The following is a 20,284-nucleotide window of genomic DNA, read 5'->3' on the forward strand; positions in this document are numbered from 1 at the left end:
GCTTCAGTAGTTGCAGCACTCGGGCTCAGTAGTTGTGGCGCACAGGCTTAGTTACTCCACAGCATGTGGGATCTTCCCGGACCAGGGCTCGAACCCGTGTCCCCTGCATTGGCAGGTGGATTCTTAACCACTGCGCCACCAGGGTTGTCCCTCAAAAACAATTTCTATAGGTATATAAAGAGACTAGAGATAGTAAGTTTTACTATAACTAGATGAAATTCTCTTTTCAATTTGAAAGTTTTGAGAAAAGAAAACCATTTATACTATTTATGAGTTGGGACTATCCATTCATTATTGCCTTGTGTTTAAAATAACTTTGATTACAAATATTGCAATATTAACCGTATGCTAATAAAATCAGCTGAATTACACAGCCAACTATTTTCTTTTGTGCATCTCAAATACAGAACTGATATCCAATGGGAAGAAAGACAAATCAAATACATTACTAGTTCAATCCTCTATCACCTCCTCCCCTGTTAAAATTAAAGGACAAAATTATTTGACTATTTCCTGGAGCTGGAGACTGGCACCTAATACAAAAGTATCTGATAAAAATTTCATCAAGCTGGGCTTCCCTGGTGGCGCAGTGGTTGAGAGTCCGCCTGCCAATACAGGGGACACGGGTTCATGCCCCGGTCCGGGAAGATCCCACATAACGCGGAGCGGCTGGGCCCGTGAGCCATGGCCGCTGAGCCTGCGCGTCCGGAGCCTGTGCTCTGCAATGGGAGAGGCCACAACAGTGAGAGGCCCGCGTACCGAAAAAAAAAAAAAATTTCATCAAGTAAATTAGCTTGTTAGAAGTTGAGTCTGGAAAACTGACAATAATATTTCTGGAGCCAAAGAGGACTATAGTGAAAACAACTAGAAGTCACCCTGAGTACCACTCTCTTGGTCTTTGTTTTGATGTGTACTCTATTTAACAGAAAAAATAGAAGTGGCATTATTTTGGTTAATCTAACAGCCTGGCTAATTCACATTTATGTTATCATATACATGAATTCCCAATTAAAAGTTTAAAATATAAAGTACATTTAAAAATTAATATAAAGAGTCCAAGTTCTGATGAAGTACTGATGGACAGCGCTTAAACCCATCAAAACTGTGGATTCAGAAAGCCCTAGAGAATATCAAGTTCATCTACAATGAGAAAATTATATGCCTTTGAAGTTATTTGAAAAATAACTGGAGGTCGATCTTGACCTTGTTGTTTCCATTTATCTCTCAAATAAAAGTCAAGTAGAGAAATTATTTCCTCTTCCTTCATATCACCCTACCCCACAAGGTCTAGCTATTTTTACCTTAAAAAAAATTATGTAGTAATTTAAAAGTTCACAATATAAACAGCTTGGCAAAAGCCCTCTTCCCCAAAATCATTTGTGCATCTGGGAGTATGAAATAAAGTAACCAGGAGAGAGCTGAACCTAAAACAGGAAAAGGACTCTGACACTTCAGGGGATCTCAAGATTTAGGGCTACAAGGAAGTGGTAAATTAGGATCTGCTTAGAAGATGGTATTTTAAAATGCTATCCAAATAACATGAGATTATTGATCTGTAACTCACTTCCCTTTTATACTTTTACCACATAAAAATATTTTACACACATTAAAATAGCTCACAGTGTGGGCTGTACTTCTGACAGCTGGATCCCAGGGACAGACCATGAGAGCTGAAGAGGGAAAAGCTCTGAATTTTAGGGAATAGTTCTCAAAAGACGTATTTCTCCTTGGTCTCCCAGATAGTGGAGACATAAAGCTCCCAAGATTAGCAGGAAAGCAATGAGGTGGGAAGTCTCTGTCATGTGTTTGAGCAAGGGCACAATATTCTTATATTGTATCTCCTATGGAAGAAATTATGAAATTCTGTCACTAACTATGCCTCCAACTAAAGATAGAAGGACAAAAGACAAACCTAAATATTAGCCGGCTAAAAGATAAAATGTATCACTTTTGGTCAACAATGAGTTCATATGATACCAGGTACAAAATGAGGGAAAATGTTTTACTAGGACCTAAATGGAAACTGGAAGCATTTACATAAATTATTCAACATAAAGTTACAGGGGAGTTGCATGCTGTAGTTTCGCATTCACTCTGTGACTTCTGGAGACTTCTAATTCCCATTTTATGCTGGTCATACGCCAGGTGTACTGTTTTGGCTAATAGTTTTGACTACAAATGCTGCTTTATTTATCTGAAGACCACCGGCCTCTCAATTTCAATTGCCTGATGCCATTAAGATATCCTCTTCAATGACACAGGTGGGTGCCAAAAATGGAGACTCACCAGGTGGTCAAGTGTCTTTCTGATAAACGTTACTTGTTTAGTAACCCCATTCCCACTCCTTCAGTCTTTAAGAAACTCTTACACTGTAGGCTTTCATGTCACTGGAAAATGCCCACAAAAACGAGCAACCTGACTTGGAGTTCCAGTGTTACAACTATAAAGGAATGGCACTCTTGTGCAACAAAACAAAATAACAAGTGCTGGTGAGATGTGAAGAAATTAGGACACTTGTGTACTGTTGGTGGGGTTGTAAAATGGTGCAACTGCTATGAAAACAGTATGGAGTTTCCTCATAAAATTAAAAATAGAACTACCACATGATCCAGCACTATCCCTTCTGGGTATAAAACCAAAAGATTTGAAAATAGGGATTCAAAGAGATATCTGTATACCCATGTTCACAGCAGCACTATTCATAGTAGCCAAGAGGTAGAAGCGACCCAAATGTCCATTGAGGGATGAAATGGATAAACAAAACGTGGTATATGTATACAATGGAATATTATTCAGCCTTAAAAAGGAAGGAAATCCTGTCACAGGCTACAACGTGGATGAACCTTGAGGACATTATGCTAAGTCAAATAAGCCAGTCACAAAAGGACAACTACTACATGATTCCACTTATATGAGGTATCTAAAGTGGTCAAATTCATAGAAACACTAAGTAGAGTGGTAGTCGCCAGGGCTGAGGGCAGAGGGAAAGGGGAGTTGTTGTTTAATGGGTATAGAGCTTCAGACGTGCAAGACAAAAAAGTTCTAGAGATCTGTTTCACAACAATGTGAATACTGTTAACACTACTGGACTGTATACTTAAAAATGGTTAAGATGGTAAATTTTATGTTATACGTTTTTTATCACACAAAAAAAACAGAACAGGTGTCATTACTTTTAGCTTCACTTGAGATACCATAGTGAAAACAATCTGGTCTTTGTGCTATTTTCCTACTGGTTTTAGATTATCAGGCTGAAAGTCTATAGGCCTTTACAAGATACTTTCAGATGTTCCATTCATCAAATGCCTCCCGTACCCAGTGCTGTATAGAATACATATGTCATGTGTTATCTGGCATTGCCCCATTACTATTTACGTTCAGAAAGACTATAAAGTAAGTTCACAACTATAAAAATAAATTATCCCACTAAGGACAACCTAGAAATGTTCCAATACAGTGTTTTCCTAAGTAGCCGCCTGATTTCATCTGAAATAAGCTTTAAAAAGGGGGCAAGCAACTCTGCTACATAAGTTTGTCTTTAGCTTCAAAGATTTTAAGCCTAATGTAAGTAAAAGACAAAATTACAGAAAGTAACTAGCCCAATGGATACCAACTATAACACTTATCACCTTATATTTAATTTCTATGTTTACATTTCTTTCTCCCCAAGTTAAAGTTGTGTCCAAAGCAGTAGTTTTAACACTCTTTTGATTTACAACTCTACACCATAAGAGAATCACAAAATTCTGTGTATACAAGTATTTTCTAGAGAGCTTCGTATCTTTAATTTGATTCCTAGAGGAGTCCGTGACCCAAAGAAACACTGAGAAGCATAATTCTAGACACATTTAGGTGAAATAAGTCTGGATATAAATTATACTGTAGGTTCAAAAAAATTTAGAGAGGCACGGATGACCTACCTCTGAAGGTATTTCTGAAAAAGACACTGTTCCACTGTCATGGACCTGCTGAAGGCCTTACCCTGGTTAACCCTGACCTAGTAGGTAGGAGAAAGTCTTATTTTGTCTTTATATCCCCAGGGTCTAGCATATCAAGCCTGACATGAAGTAGGCTCTCAAAAGATGTTTGCTGAATGAAGCTGAATGGTGCCCTGACTGGGGCTGAACAAATCTGTTTAAATAGGGAGGCAGCCCATGGTAAAATGACATACTAGGCTGTCTCCAGGATACGTACAAGTTATGTACATTCTGCCCTGAGGAAGGTATTTGTGCAAAGCATACACGTTTTCTTACCTAGAGCTGGAAAAATAGAAATAGGCTGAATTTCCACAGGATTTACTTATTATTTTCTCCTTTATTTCAAAATGCTGACTTTAGAGAGGAGTAAATTACAGATTACAGTAAAGCCCTAGCAACCACTGTAGAAGAAATAATTTTCTTTTTTATTTCAGGGAATAACATCAGCAGTCTTCCAAACTGAGCACTTGATGTCTTGAAAATAGCAGCTGAGAAAGTACCCAAAAGTTAATCACTTTCATTTACTTTTTACAAAACGTTTTGAAACCCCATTCTCACCTCCTGTTCTATAGCCTTCAGAGGTTCAGGGCTACTGCTGACCTGAGAAGAGGGAAAGATTATAAAAGCGAAAAAAAGAAAAATCATGTATTTACTAGGTGTCAGCATGTTTCTAAGTATCTTTGGCTTGTGCTACCTCTCAGAATAACAAGATCTATCTCTTTTATCTACTTTGTTAAAATGAGGGTTTGGGGGTTTTGTTTTGTTTTGACTTAAAATCACCTCCTTTAAGCCTCTTTTTTACACCATCTCATGACTCAAAAGCCACCTCTTGGGTCTTGTCTTACCTTATACTTTGTCAATAAGCAGTTTATCACTTAACCCTTTTTTCTATTCACACAGCTGTGTGAAATCTTCCTGAAATTTATCCTAATCATCTCGAGTAATTAACATAATAAATATTGCAGTTTAGCATACTTGGAAACGTTAACAACACTCTTCTTCCCCGCCCCCTCATTTCTGAAACTGTTAAGAGAACACTGACAATCGAAGGGTAACCAAGATTCAAGTCCTTTTTCACAAAAACATCTATTCACTCATATTCTTCATTTCTATCTGTACATTTGCCCTCTTTGAGACAAAAGTGTTTTTCTTAAACACAAAGCAACTTCAAGTTTTAAATATTCTTAGTCTGGAAATCCATCAAAGTCTTTTGAAAAGTCTAAAATACAGCTCTCCTAGCTCTCTGTTAATTCCCACAAAAAAACCCACAGATGAGCAAGGCATGATTCACTTTTTTCTTTTTTTTTTAAATTGAAATATAATTGACTTACAATACTATACTAGTTTCAGGTGTACTACATAGCGGTTTGATGTTTTTAGACATTACAAAATGATCACCACGATAAGTCTAAGTACCATCTGTCATCATACACAGTTAATTCCATATTATTGACTATATTCCCTATGCTGTACATTACATTCCCTTGACTTCTTTATTTCATGAATGTAAGTTTGTACCTCTTAATCTCCCTCACCTATTTCACTCATCACCTCATGACCCCTCCCCTCTGGCAACTACCAATTTGTTCTCTGTACCTATGAGTCTGTTTCTGTTTTGTTATGTCTGTTCGTTTTGTTATGCCTGTTCGTTTTGTTCTTTGAGGTTCCACATATAAGTGAAATCACATGGTATTTGTCTTTCTCTGTCTGACTTTTCTCACTTAGCATAATACCCTCTAGGTCCATCCATGTTGTCACAAATGGCAAGATTTCATTCTGTTATATAGTTGGATGATATTCCATTTAATCTATAGCATGACTCACTTTATACAAACCAGACTGCCTCTCCCTTAATATCTGTTTACATGATCTTTGATTCTGGATTCTCATCTTCAACTCTTCTCAACTATCATTTCATCAGAAGCTAGGTCAATAACTCTCTAAATAAAAATGAAAAGATTGTGAACATAACATTTTAAAATGAAAAACAAAAAGCAAGCTGCAGGAAATACTTAGAGCATAAACCCATTTATCGTTTTGGGGTTTTTTTTTAAGATTTTTTTTTTTTTTTGATGTGGACCATTTTTAAAGTCTTTATTGAATTTGTTACAATATTGCTTCTGGGTTTTTTTGGTTTGGTTTTTTTGGCCACAAGGCATGTGGGACCTTAGCTCTCCGAACAAGGATCAAACTGGCACCTGCTGCATTAGAAGGCTAAGTCTTAACCACCTGGACTAAGTCCCTAAAACCATTTATCTTACAAAGACATATATGAGTATGTATTATCTATGTACATATATAAAGAAAAGGGTATGAATGATATACCAACTATTCAAAATGACTGAGGCAAAGGAATGGAATTTAGAGTTGGACAACTATACATTTTTACTCTAGATTTTCAATATTATTTGATTGTGAAACATTATTAATATGACTTTTTAAAAAATTATTAAGCCTACTTCCTAAAATATTTGGACTCTGAGCAACTTTACAACACTTCTAGCATCTGGCATTGTGTGTGACCTGGTAGGCATCAAAATTTCTTAATGCAGAAAGCAAGGTAATTTTTCTTCAACAGGAAATACTTAGAGCTATTTTTCTTATTCCAAGAGTTTGTTTAAACATTAAATATCAATAGTAATAAATACTCATGTGCCAATTACTTCAAAAAAAAGTCACATTAGAAACATAAGCTTTAAATACCATCGTTTTTAAATAGTGTTGTTTATTTGGAGTTTTACCATTTTTCATTCTCAACATACACTAGCGTCTTGGTCAATAAACAACACCATAAATATGCCAAAAAGAGGAAAAAAATCTCATTGATTAACACCCACTAAGAAAGAACTAATTCCACTGCCTCTTCTCTAAGCAAGAGTTTAAAAGGGGAGAAAGTATGCATCCTATAATTTTATTTGTCAGTTATACCTCAATAAAAATGAATGGGCAAGTACCAAAATATTAAGAGGAGTAAATCTTAACTCCCTTTTCCCTTCAAACTGCAACTGTCAGCTGTGGATGATTCCTGAAGTTATCTAATGAGGATATATGTGAGTGGGAAAGTTTGTAAATAAAAACTGAAGTTATAGAAGAAATTCCTTACCCTCTGTCCCAAGCAAAACCAACCTGAAATATTACAACATATAATCCATTTTTCTTAAAATTCTATTTTTATTTTACCCTACTGTAAACACTAATATAAAAATCCAAAAGGAGATAATGTATACTATAAACTAATGGAAAAACCCAACATAAGCATCAACGGAAGAAAGGGCCTAGAAGCAATCACATTCCAACCAGTAAGCACATTTAGTGCCTAGATCTTGGTTCCTAAATACCATTCTGCAATAAACAGAACCAAGGCTTCTTGGAGAAGCACTTGACTGCACAGCAGGGGCAGGGAAAATGCAAGAGCCTGGAGCATCTGATGGTGTCAGGAAGGAAGGACTCAAAAGAGTATGGGCATGTCGAAAGGGTATAGGATGACTCCCGGAAGAGCTCCTGATGTCCAAGGCTGAAACACTCTGAGCAACAAAATAAATAGTAATGGGACTTCCCTGGTGGTGCAGTGGTTAAGAATCCGCCTGTCAATGAAGGGGACACAGGTTCGATCCCTGGTCTGGGAAGATCCCACATGCCGGGGAGGAACTAAGCCTGTGCGCCACAACTACTGAGCCTGCACTCTAGAGCCCACGAGCCACAAATACTGAGCCCGTGCACCACAACTACTGAAGCTTGCGCACCTAGAGCCAGTGCTCCACAACAAGAGAAGCCACCGCAATGCGAAGCCTGCACACCGCAAGGACGAGTAGGCCCCGCTCGCCACAACTAGAGAAAGCCCACGTGCAGCAATGAAGACCCAAAGCAGCCTAAATAAATAAATTAATTAATAAATAAATAGTAATAGCATTGGATAACCTACAGAACAAAATAATACCTTTGAGTTCAAATATGAAGGAAAGAAGGGAGGGAGTGAGCAGCTCTCCCTCCCCAAAGAATTACAGTTAATGAATGTAGGATGAAGAAAATAGAAAATAAGCATTACAACACCACAGTAATAATTATTGTAGGTAAGATTCACTGATGCACATTAAAATCAGTAAATGAAAGTTTGAGGAGAAGCAGGATATTGGCTCAGTCTCAAAATATATCCACCAAGATATTAATTAAATTATAAACAGAAAAACAGTAACTTTACAGTGAAGAAATCCAACACACACCAGCTGAACCAAGCAATCGAGGTTAACATCACCACTACGGCATTCTACAGTATTCTTGCCAAAAATATATAGCCTCAATCTAATCATAAGAAATCATCAGAGAAGCCCAAATTGAGAGCTCTTTTACAAAATAACTAACCAGTACTCTTTAAGCCTGAAGGTCATGAAAGACAAGGAAAGGCTGAGAAACCGTCAAATGCTAGAAGAGACTGAGGAAACAACTCAGCGCAATGTGGGATCCTGGATTGCATCCTGGAACTGAAAAAGAACAGTAGTGGGAACATTGGCAAAATCTGAATACAAGTCTGTAGTTCAGCTAATAGTATTGTACCAATGTTAATTTCTTAGTTTTGATAATCTTACCATGGTTAGTTAACATACCAATGTTGGGTGGGTGATGGGTATCGTTCCTTCTGTACTATTTTTGCAACTTTTCTATAAGTCTAAAATGTTTCAAAATGAAAAGTTAAAAACAAAACAAACCAAGAGCTTTAACTATTTGGAAATTTAAAATCACACATGCGTTTTACAACAGGATCTTTAATCACAAAAGACACAGGAATAACGTTTAACTACTTTAGAGATTCAAGCTTGGGAAAACTAAAGAAATAGGAACAATTTAACACAAATGGAGGAGGATGGAAAATTCTTCTAAACAATAATGCTGGCTCTGTTCAGAAATTTTCCATTCTGCATGCTAAGCACGTCCCCTGACGAATGCAGCACACATTGACCACTGGCTTTATATACCAAACCCTGCTAACAAGACCTTCTCACAGCAGTTCCACTGAAGTATTTCAAGTCATGTGGTTTCAAAAGTACTCTTTAAAACTTTCACAAGTAGGTATCAATCCAATTGCTTTTTAGCTAAAATTGTTTTTCTCAGTTCTAAAAGTCACATTCTACTAATAACCAACAACCCAGGAGACTCTAAAGGAAAAAATAATACTTTTTCGGAGTATATATACATATGTGTATACTCACACACGTCTTTAGGCATGCGCAGGTGCATATACATGCATAGGTGTATATATACATATATATGTGTACATGTGAAACTAGATGGAATCTATGAAATCATTGCCAAAGTGATACTAACCAAGGTCTAGAAAACAGCATGAAAATTTTATGTGTAGGGTATTTTAAATAATATTTAAAACACTTTGTTCTCTTTCTATATTTGGGCACAAGGGAGAGATATCTGAACTCTAAACTTGTAAAGCAATGAAGAACTTATACAACACAGCTGGTGAGAATACAAACAGCTACCATCCCTTTGGCAGGCAATTTGGTGATATCTAGCAAAATCTTAAATACATGCTTTAATCCAGCAATCCCACTTATGGGAATTATAAATACAAGTACTAAATTAAGTACAAGGTTATTCAATGCAGCATTGCTTATAATAGCAAAAGATGAGGAAAAACTGAGATGTCCTGTCAATAAAGTAGATTTTAATGGCAGATGGGATATGTGATCCCTTTCCCCTGGCCCTTCCTCAATAATTCTGATGTATCATTCATCGCCCTTCACTCCGTTGTTTTCAATTTTTTTCTATCGGACTCCTCTTCTAAGCACACAAACAACCCAGTCTCGCGCCTTCTAAGAGTATTTTTCCCTTCACCCTGCCAATTGAAAACATCTTTTCACTGTCCTCCCACCACAACCACCTTTCTTGAGTAATATACACTTTCTGTTTCCTCCTTCGTGAATATAATTCAGTTGGATGAACAACCTTACCTTAACATTTTTGCCCATTTCCACCCTAGCATTTTTATAATACATTTTCAACAGAAAATGTCATTTAACATAAGAAGTTCCTTTTTACCAATTTTGCTAGTAGCCCCCCATTAAGAAATTTCTGTTAATGATACAATATAAAATTCCTCTGCTTTCTGCCTTAAACTGATCTCTAAACTCGATTTGAGGACCATCAAAAGGTGTCAGGTGAAGCTTCATGTAAGCTGTGGCATTTAGATTGGCCTTGAAAGAATACTTCTACTGGTGGTAACCTAAGCAGGATACAAATAATGTATGTGGGAAAACTATATAGAAAAGGATGCACAGGTGTGGAGTTAGGAAAGGGGTCAAAGTCAGAAATTCAAACTTGTGAACACTGATGGGTGAATGGTATTTACAGACATGAAACTTGAGCTACCCACATTAAGTAGAGAAGGGGGCTGAAATTTAAGCCCTAGAGAACTACAACATTTAGAGGTGCAAAAGCAGCAATGGAAAAGGACCTGTGAAGAAAACCAGAGAGAGAGGGAGAGGGGGAGATGGGAGACAGAGGGAGAGGGGGAGGGGGAGGGGGGCGGGGGAGAGAAAGAGAAAGAGAAAGAGAAAGAGAAAAAGAGAAAGAGAAGTATCCCGGGAGCAAAGTGAAGAAAGCATTTCAAGAAGCAGAAAGTGGGCTTTCCCTGGTGGCGCAGTGGTTAAGAATCCGCCTGCCAATGCAGGGTCACAAGTTCGAGCCCTGGTCCGGGAGGATCCCACATGCCACGGAGCAACTAAGCCTGTGCGCCACAACTACTGAGCCTGCGCTCTAGAGCCTGCGGGCCACAACTACTGAGCCCATGTGTCACAGCTACTGAAGCCCATGTGCCTAGAGCCTGTGTTCCACAACAAGAGAAGCCACCGCAATGAGAAGCCCGTGCACCGCAACGAAGAGTAGCCCCCGCTCACCACAACTAGAGAAAGCCTGCGCACAGCAACAAAGACCCAACGCAGCCAAAAATAAAATAAATTTTTTTACAAAAGAATGATGAAAAACAATTAAAAAATAAAATTAGAAGAAAACTAAGTTGGAAAGACAAATTTTATTAATAAAAAAAGCAGAAAGTATTCAAATGTGTCAAATGCTGCCACAAGGCAAGATGGGAATGAGAATTTTCCATCACACTATTTATTTAGTTATTATTTATGGCTGTGTCCGGTCTTCGTTGCTGTGTGTAGGCTTTCTCTAGTTGCGGCGAGCAGGGGCTACTCTTTGTGTGGTATGCAGGCTTCTCATTGTGGTGGCTTCTCTTGTTGTGGATCATGGCCTCTAGGCATGCAGGCTTCAGTAGTTGTGGCACGAGGTCTCAGTAGTTGTGGCTCATAGGCTTAGTTGCTCTGCAGCATGTGGGATCTTCCTGGACCAGGGATTGAACCCGTGTCCCCTGCATTGGCAGGGAGATTCTTAACCACTGTGCCACCAGGGAAGTCCCCATCATACTATTTAGAGAGATGGATATTTTGGGTAACCATGAAAAAAGGCACATTGGTGCAGTAGGTAGCACTGAAGTCTCAGAGGAATGGGATGAAGAGAAAAAAAAACATTCTTCAAACACACCAAAGTTTGTCCCCACCTCGGGGTCTTTACAGATGCTAGTTGATCGTCCTGAAACACACAGTCCTCTGGACCTTTCCATGCACCTGTACCTTCTTCATTTCAGGGCACAAGTCACCACCTCCAAGAGGTCTTCCTTCATCACTCTAAAATAAGCACTCCTCCTTACTAATTACTCTCTAGCCCCTTACTTAGCTTTTTAAAAATAGTACATAACACTACTTGAAATTCCATGATTTCATTTATGTGTTTGTTTGTTGATTTCCCCCACAAAAATACAATAAGTAAAGGAATAATATGTACAAATACTTCTTTTTAAGAACAACTTGTATATTTTTCTAGGTGCATGAGTCCTGGCAGATTTTCCAGTACAGCTGTCCCTTGGTATCTACAGGGGATTGTTCCAGGACTCCCTGTGCATACCGAAATCTAGATGCTCGAGTCCCTTATATAAAATGGTATAGTATACCTGAAGATTTCAGGTATACTATATAGGACTGGATTAAATAACAATCTTCTCTTTAAGGTATCTTTTTGGATAGTAGTTAAAATACAGTTACCATATGGTATACATTTTTGATGTCCTAGAAGTATTCCTGCTACTTAATTTTGTTTTGGGAAAGGGACATGGCAAGTAGGCGATTGAGAGCTGGGTGTTTTGGAAGATCTATTAAACCAACAGGCAGGCTAGAAAAGTCAGTGTGGCCATAGGGGTAAGATGAGAAAACTTCCTAGTGGCATCACTGTGGACACTGAGCAGCTGCATAATTACCTTCTAATAAAGTGAGCAAAAAAGAAAGGAGAATGAGAAAAAGGTGAGGTTAGGCCTACTGTTAAAAATACTTTTCAGTGAGAGCAAAGCTATGAAATATTTTTTGACTGTTTACTGTTTTGAGCACATTTCAGAGGTCAATGGAATGATTCTAAATGCCTCTACCTACTAGAGCTGAAAAACAGACCATTTATATTATCTTCAAAAGAGTCTTTCTAACATCTAAAACAAATAATTCATTTGACAGACATGTTCTGAGTGACGATTATGTGCTAGACACCTTTTCTAAGTGCTAGGGATACAGCACTAAACAAACCGCATGGATTTGGAGAGAAACAAAGTAAATAAATAAATGACTTCGTAATTTAGAAGTATCATAAGAGCTATCTATATAAGTACTTAAACCATGATAAGTAATTTGGAGAAAAAGAGACCAGAAAAAGGAGATAAAGACGTAAGTAACTCACCTGTATTCATTGTAGGTGGCCTGTTTGTTTTATGACAGAGTCGATTTTCTAATGTAACAAGGTTCCTTTATAATCAGTGTTCCCTTTATAAATATTGCACTTTATAAGATATACAATATAACTTCAATTATTTTCAATTATTAGTATATCTCCACTCTTAGAATATATTATTATTTATATTTATAACTTATTTGGTGACAAGATCTTGGTCAAGAACATATCTATAATGAACTAACACCAGGCCTTTTTAGCTAAACACAATGCACTTTTGGATACTGCTTTATGAAGGTTTTGAGGAAAGTATCATGGGTTTTTTTTGTTTTTTTTTTTCAGTGAAGCCCTACTAAATTGTGAAGCTTCCTAACAGTGAACCAAGGATTTCAGTTGGCAATAATTTTCGGTTCACTGGTCACCCCATCCTAAACTCATATAATGTAAATCAAGTAGAAATAGCCTAAATCAAATAGAAATGTCATTAGTATGACAACCAAGATGTAACAAAGCTTGACTCTGTTTTCCTATATAACTTGAAAAAGTATAATAAAAAACTAAAACTCTTGGGAAGAGCTCATTTCCAATTTAAAAAAAGCATCTGTTTTACGAACTAAAAATGTGTACATACTATTTCGTTTTATTATGTTCTGGCTGTGTAGCACTTCAATTTGGATAAGAAAGCTTATAAAACATAAACTGAAGGTTTTCACAGAATAAAGCTTACCTTCAGGCTGGTATGAGAACGTGGTTGACTTAACTCCTGAAATTTCCATTGCTCTGATCCAGGGGTCTCGCCACCTTTCTGAGTGTCAGGTGTAAGCAATCCATCTCCAGCAGGTAATGGGAAAATCCCTAATGATATAGGGCGTTCTTTTCTATTTGGAGAGGGGAGAAAAATTAAGCATTAATTCGTTTTTAACTGTTATTCATCATGACTGTAAGTAATAAGGCTGGGCTGTCACTGCTCCAGAATTATCACTCGTAAATAATTCTGTCTGCCTATCTGAACAAGCAGACTTACCAAAGAGAAAGGACAGAGTCTCAGAAGCTAAATTAGCCCCAGGGAATCAACTAAGAAAGGTAGTAAAATATAGTTTAGGAAATCTTATTAAGTTACTGATGAGTCCCTTACCCCAACTCCTGCTTTTAGACTTCCCAATTCCTCATGTTAATCCCTAGATATTTACCGTGCCTCTTCAGGGTATCTCTTTTCTGCCTAGAGGAAAATCAATATATGGTCTAAATCAGGGCTACTGATTAAATGGTAAAAAGAACATGTGGACCAAAAAAATGTTGCCCGCCATTTCAGTAAACAAACAACGTTGCCTGCCATTCAGCCATCAGCCACCAGCCACTGCAGCCAGCCCTGATGGAGGGCCCTGAAGGGAATTCAGGATGGAGAAAAACAGTATACTGACCCTAGATAGTTAAGACGTATATCAAAGGAATAATTTCAATAAGCCCAGACTCCTGCATGTTCCCATACATAGAAAAGCATTAAAATCATTAACTTGAGATGTCTGTCTTTTGTGATTAGCAGAAATCTTTTGATGTTCCACTATATGTTGTTTTTTATCTATTTATTTTTCTCAGCAAAAACTCCTATATATCCTGGTTCCTCCCTTTGCCGGTTTGGGACGGTTCCTCAGAGCTATCTGAGAGGCTGCCCTGCTGGGCTATAGTCCTTAGTAATGTCTCTGAATAAAACATTAATTCTCAACTTTTAGGGTGTGTGTGTGTGTGTGTGTGTGTGTGTTGTGTGTGTGTGTGTGTGTGTGTGTGTGTGTGTGTGCGCTTTCAGAGTTTTATCCCCTAAAGTAGGAAAGCTGTATTGTTCTACAGAACCAATATATGAGACCCTTTCCACCACATTATGTATGAGAAAACAATTGTCAGTTTCTCCAAACAAGGAGGCCAAAAAATTCTATGAAAGACTGTAGAGTTTCCAATGCTTTGTGGGAAATTCCAGTGAACAAGAGTTTCGATTTTAATAATAGAATTTTAACAAGAAACACATCCTTTGTTAATGCAAAGGACTTTTAGAGGGTAGAAATAAGCCTGGGTCATCCTGGGTCATTAACTCAAATGGAAATTAGCAAGAAATGAGACACCAAAGGTTTGGAGCTTCTAGGAACCATAGTACTGCTGGTAAAAAATGTAAGTTAGAACAGAAACACTGAGGTTATAAATAAGTAATATAAATAAATAATAAATTGGAAAATATTCAGTTTTTCTAAATAAGTCTTTATTCTGTAAGCTTATTTTCATACCAAGAAACTTAAGCCACTTTTGAAATGTGCCCTCACTGAACACAAAGGGTACACTGCTTTCATTCCTAATGACAATCAGAAAGGATCAGTACAACTGTCAAACACCTCCTTAAAGATTAGGTGAAGCAAAAGGGTTGAGGGACTGCATTTTATTAAAGTTGTAGGCACAAGGAAATAGAACAGGACTTTTCTCTATCAAGAGTTAATTATTTATAACTTCTTCACACTTGGGGTACTTTTCCTATTTGATTTGGGAGGAAAATTCAAACGCATGTAGGCAGCATAATAAAAGGCTAGATTTTAAAACCAAATCTAAGTTTGTCTCCACGACCTGCCAGAACAACCAAATAACAAAGTAGTCGGCTATTCTTTCTACCAGTTACTCCCAAATGCTGGTTCAGCAAGAAAGTTGTCATAAGTCCACAGCGAAGAGGCATTATTTATTATATCCTTACTGGATAACACAGAACACGTTATACACATACATGCTTCCACATATCATAGAACCTGTTCTTTCTTGAGAATGATTCACCCCTTTGCCACATCTTTTCTGCTTGATTTTAAAATGCCCTTTATTTCACCAAATGATGGTGACAACGATTGGAAATTTTGGGTGGGGAACGTATTTTGGGAACTGAAAATCTAAGGGTCTAAGAGCTACTAGATTACTTATTGTTTTTTAACATATCTTAATGACTTTAGCAAAAAGTGACCAGGAATTTAATCAGATGGAAGGCTCTCTAACCCCAAGTGCAAAGAAAGACAATACAAACTTCATTCGAATTCATCACACTGCCAATGATAATCAAAATGCAGGCCAGTCATGAGAATTATCTTCCTTTATGAATGACAACACAATCATTTTCACACATGTTAAATACTGGAAAAGTTGGGGGAAGGAGTCGGCTGTGGGTCCAAGTTTTACTTTCCTACTCCTGTTAAATACTAACTCTACAATCCAAAATATAAGTAGAATTCAAACCTTTGTACTGCTTATATTTATCCTTCAGAAACTGCTTGACAGGGAGGGAATTTTTCTTCAGAGACTGATAGCTGTCAAGAGGGTCATGATGCTGTAGTTACACTGTTCCAACTCTGGAAAAATTGTATTACTACACACATCTTTTCTCTCCTTTTTTTTACTGATAAACTATGTAAGACTTGGCGGGGAGGGAGAAGGACATGTAATTATGCGCGTTAAGTAGAGTCCTTTTTTCAAAAGGAAACCCTGAAAAGTGAACATTAGTCCTGTACTATATTGGTATGCATGTTTGATAATCTATATATTAAACGCTTCAGTAAAACTCACAAAAGAAACCAAAGAATGAAATACATGTGGGAAAATATCAAGTGGCAGATTTAAAGCCCAGGTGTTTCAATAATGCATTACTGCCTAGAAACAAAGCTATCATCAGCTATCAGAATCCTTGTTACATATTTTTTAAAACTGCCATACATCCATTTTTAAATTGGTTATTTAAATGTTACCTTATGTGCGTAAATAACTTTGCAAATGTGTTTTGAAACAGCTTTATTATTCCCATTTAAAACAAATAATAATTAATAAAATCTACTGTGCATATTATAAAGAACAGTAAAAAGGTTACATTTGTTCAACACCCACCATGTGGCAAGCACTCAGATGGATGATTTATTTACATTATCTCATTTAATCCTCATAAGGAAATAGGAATTATTTTCCCTGGTTTCAGATTAGGAAAAGTGACACTCAGAGACTTTAGGCACTAGTAATCAGCAGAAATGGGATTCAAAGTCAGGCCTGTTTTGACTTCAAGACCCATGTACTTTCCTTGGAGCTACCTATTTCTTGACAATTTAATCTTAATATTAAAGACTGAATATGGAAGACTTTCTTCAATCAGATCAACAGCAACTTTTATGTCAAGGAACTTTTTGAATTTAATTGTAAGTTATTTTATGAATAAAACAGCTAGAGCTAAAATAGTTTTGCTAAAAATGTAGTAGATATAAGTGACTATGAAAATTATTTACTTGTTTAATTTACAGTATATCTTGCGACTGATTGAATACAAAATAATCATCTCACGTGTTTTTTAAAACGACCCAATGGGGTAAGAACCTCAGAGGAGGAAACTCTGGCACAGAGAGTAAGCACCTTGCCAAAGGCCCCACAGCTCGCATGTGGCAGAGCGTTTGTAGCCAGGCAGTCTGACTCCAAACCTCTCACCCACTGCACAGCACTGCATGGCACAACACTGCACTGCATGGCACAGCACAGCACTGGCATCTTAAATGGAATGGAAACCTAAGCCAGCCCTTTAAGACTAATCTTATTTGAATAGTCTAAATATTCTTGAGTCAAGGTATTTTTCAATTTCCTAAAAGCCTATATATAGATACATACAAATCCTTTATGTATTAAAATATACACAAGTAATAAGATTTGCTCCTGATTTTTATAAAATCAGGAAAAAAAAATGACCAAGTACCTAGTTTTAAGACCATAGTTGAAATTTAATTTTTGGACCTTAAACTAATGTTGAACATGAATGGACCTATGAATAAAAAAAGAACACATTGAGGGAATTTACTACTTTAAGTCCACAATTAGGAGTTGAGTTTTAAGTAAACACTTATAAAAAGCTATACACTATGAACCCTCATTTAAAACGATGCACAAAGCAAAAATCTCAACAAATCAATTTTAGTTTGATGAGTTAGAAAACAAAAGAAACCAAAACATTAAATCTCTAAAATACAGAAGATGGTTCTTAGAGCGTGCAAGTAGACTGAAGAGCAGAAAAGCTACAGAGATTGATGACTACCCCCCACAAGCGGGCATGGATATTTGTCACCCAAGTCTACAAAGAAAAGGCAACATCTGACAAAACAATAGTGAATAGGCTCTGTAAAGCTTTCATAACTTTGATGTGTAAATAATTGGGGGAAAAAATGAATTCCTTGCCCTAAAAGGTTTAAATCCTTTTTCTTTAAAATATATTTTGTTTTAGAAAGAAAATATTTAAGTTGTCAGTTCCCATGAGCTGCTATCAAAAATTGCAAAAACTGCAAAAAGGATGCCTGAACCTCCATCAGTCAAAGGATAGTTGGAACAAAATAAACACCTATGGCCTGTGCCTAATCAACTACAAGTCCCACCATAAAAGATTATTTGCTCCTAAATATTCAGATACTAAACGAAGAGACTGTGCAAATTTAGACCCAATGCCCGACTCCTGCTCTCCCTTTACTCTTTGAACACTGCTTAAAACAAGACCACACTGATCTTGTACTTGTGTATAAGTACAATCTGAAAATCTTTTTCTTAAGTCGGTGCTTTCCAAACACCAAGCCGTATCCCTAAGTGACAGCCCATAAATTACTATAAATAAGAAATGAAATCTCAGCTTCAATCCATTTTCCATTGTTTCAATCTGCAACAGAAATGGTTACAAAGAAGACCCGTGAAGCTAAAAATTCAAGAAAAACCAACTAAACAGGGACTTCTAAGAGAGACTAAAGTACCTGAGTATCCTTGGTAGGTTCTGCGTCAGAGCTGGCACTCCGGTAGAAATAGAAAAGTGCACAAGCAGCAAAACAGAGAGAGACACTAAGATAGCAGAATTAATGACCACCGCCCCGCCAACAAAGCCAAACACAAACAGCAGCATGCATCCAGGACTCATGGCGCTGTGCTGGCATGGTGAAACACCGGAACCAGGAGGCCTACACGGGGGCCAAAGGGGTATCTTTGTAGTGAGGATCTGTCATTCAGCTGCTGCCACAAAAACAATGCCATCAGCAGCAGCTTTCCACTCCATCCTGCAGCAGCTCCGAAGCGATGACGTCATCCCGCTCTCCCCACCTCATAACCATAGAGCTGCTGCTCCTAGCATTTATGCAGCAATCCAGAGCAACGGCAAGCCTATTAACTGTTTTCCTCTCCACTAAGAGTCCTGGCTTAGCTCATTGGCTACAGTGCTTGGAGATCTACATAATTTATTCACACTCCTACATCAAACAGAAGTCTTAGCTACTAACCCTTTCAAACATGCCTCTCTGTAACAAAAAGGACTTTTAAACCAATTATACAGGAGAAATGAAAATTTTCAGCATTCTCACAATCAGACAATTTTAAACCTAGTGTAATCTTCATTAAATATCAGAAATCAATCAAAATACCTCGATATGTTGCCATATAGCATGGCTCACAATTTACCTCTTCATTAGTGAAAGCTGTTCTGTTTTTCCATGCTACTCTCTCCGGTAGCATTCCAACTACAGTAGAGAGCTTTTTGAATCAGCTTAACTATTGTTCCAGGATTAAAGAACAGAGAGAAACAGAAACAAACAGATTATTTTATTTCCCTTTTTCCCAAGGCAAAAATGTATTAAAAAGCTTACCTAATTCTACTATGAGCTGTGGACTCTAGTTGATCACCCCCTGAGAGCTGATGAAGTTTTGTTCTTTCTAAGTGTTCCATATAATTATGGATCATCTATTTTGAAGAAAGAAAAGAATACACAAAATTTTAAGACTAATACCTGGAATAAAAACATACTGTTTTAGCAAGGGAAACCTTTTAATATAAATTTCTTATTTATCAGACTACAGTTCCATGTAAAAGAATATTAAGAATGAAATTTTCTTTTAACGGCAAAGGAATATGCAAATGATTACATTTAAGGATGCTAGTGTCCGCAAAAGTAGCCAACATCTTGCTTAGCATAGCAAAAAAATTTTTTCGAACCCTGGCCACGCTTTCACTGCTGTGGCCAGGGTTCGATCCCTGGTCGGCGAACTGAGATCCCGCAGTGGCCCAGTGTGGCCAGATAAATAAATAAATATATTTTTTTAAAGTATGCTTTTGTTGTGAAAATTTTACTTGGCATGCATGCATATACAAAAATTAAGAAGTATGTAAATCAATTTGAAACTGTTATTTACTTCAAATAAACAAAAAGATGAACTCTGATGCATGGATTAAGATGGGTAATTCTATCAAATCAAATATAAAAGAATCAATCAGGCTGTTCCCCAATTAAAACTAGCCCAAATAAGAAATGTATCAGACAACGAAAAATTAATACAGAATCACATGGATATGGTATATGAAAGCATTTTTAAAACTTCTAAATTTAAAGATTTTCTCTTTACCACCATTTAAAGAACAGCTTTCGTCTTTGTGTCAGTGAGTCAGAAATAATGAGCTGTTTCCTTCTTGTATCAGGGAAAACTTTAAGGGAAAAAATTTAAATGAGACTAGTATA

General features: G+C 37.1%; 1 protein-coding gene across 7 annotated transcripts in view; it reads right to left on the minus strand.

Annotated features, from left to right (window-relative positions):
• The window catches only part of SPAG9 (sperm associated antigen 9), a 147,957-nt gene that overhangs the window by 49,136 nt on the left and 78,537 nt on the right, over positions 1–20,284 (minus strand). For 3 of the 7 annotated variants that reach the window (XM_082861704.1, XM_082861703.1, XM_082861707.1), the window contains 3 exons: positions 19,418–19,512; positions 13,486–13,636; positions 4,536–4,577 (listed from right to left, as the gene is read on the minus strand). In XM_082861704.1, coding sequence (XP_082717830.1) covers positions 4,536–4,577; positions 13,486–13,636; positions 19,418–19,512 — 288 coding nt within the window. Of the gene's footprint in view, positions 1–4,535; positions 4,578–13,485; positions 13,637–18,538; positions 19,385–19,417; positions 19,513–20,284 lie in introns of those variants that run through there. The other 4 variants (XM_082861706.1, XM_082861705.1, XM_082861709.1 and 1 more) reach the window with 2 other exon arrangements.

Source organism: Leucopleurus acutus, assembly GCF_964270905.1.
Source record: "Leucopleurus acutus genome assembly, chromosome: 19".
NCBI classification, from domain to species: domain Eukaryota; kingdom Metazoa; phylum Chordata; class Mammalia; order Artiodactyla; family Delphinidae; genus Leucopleurus; species Leucopleurus acutus.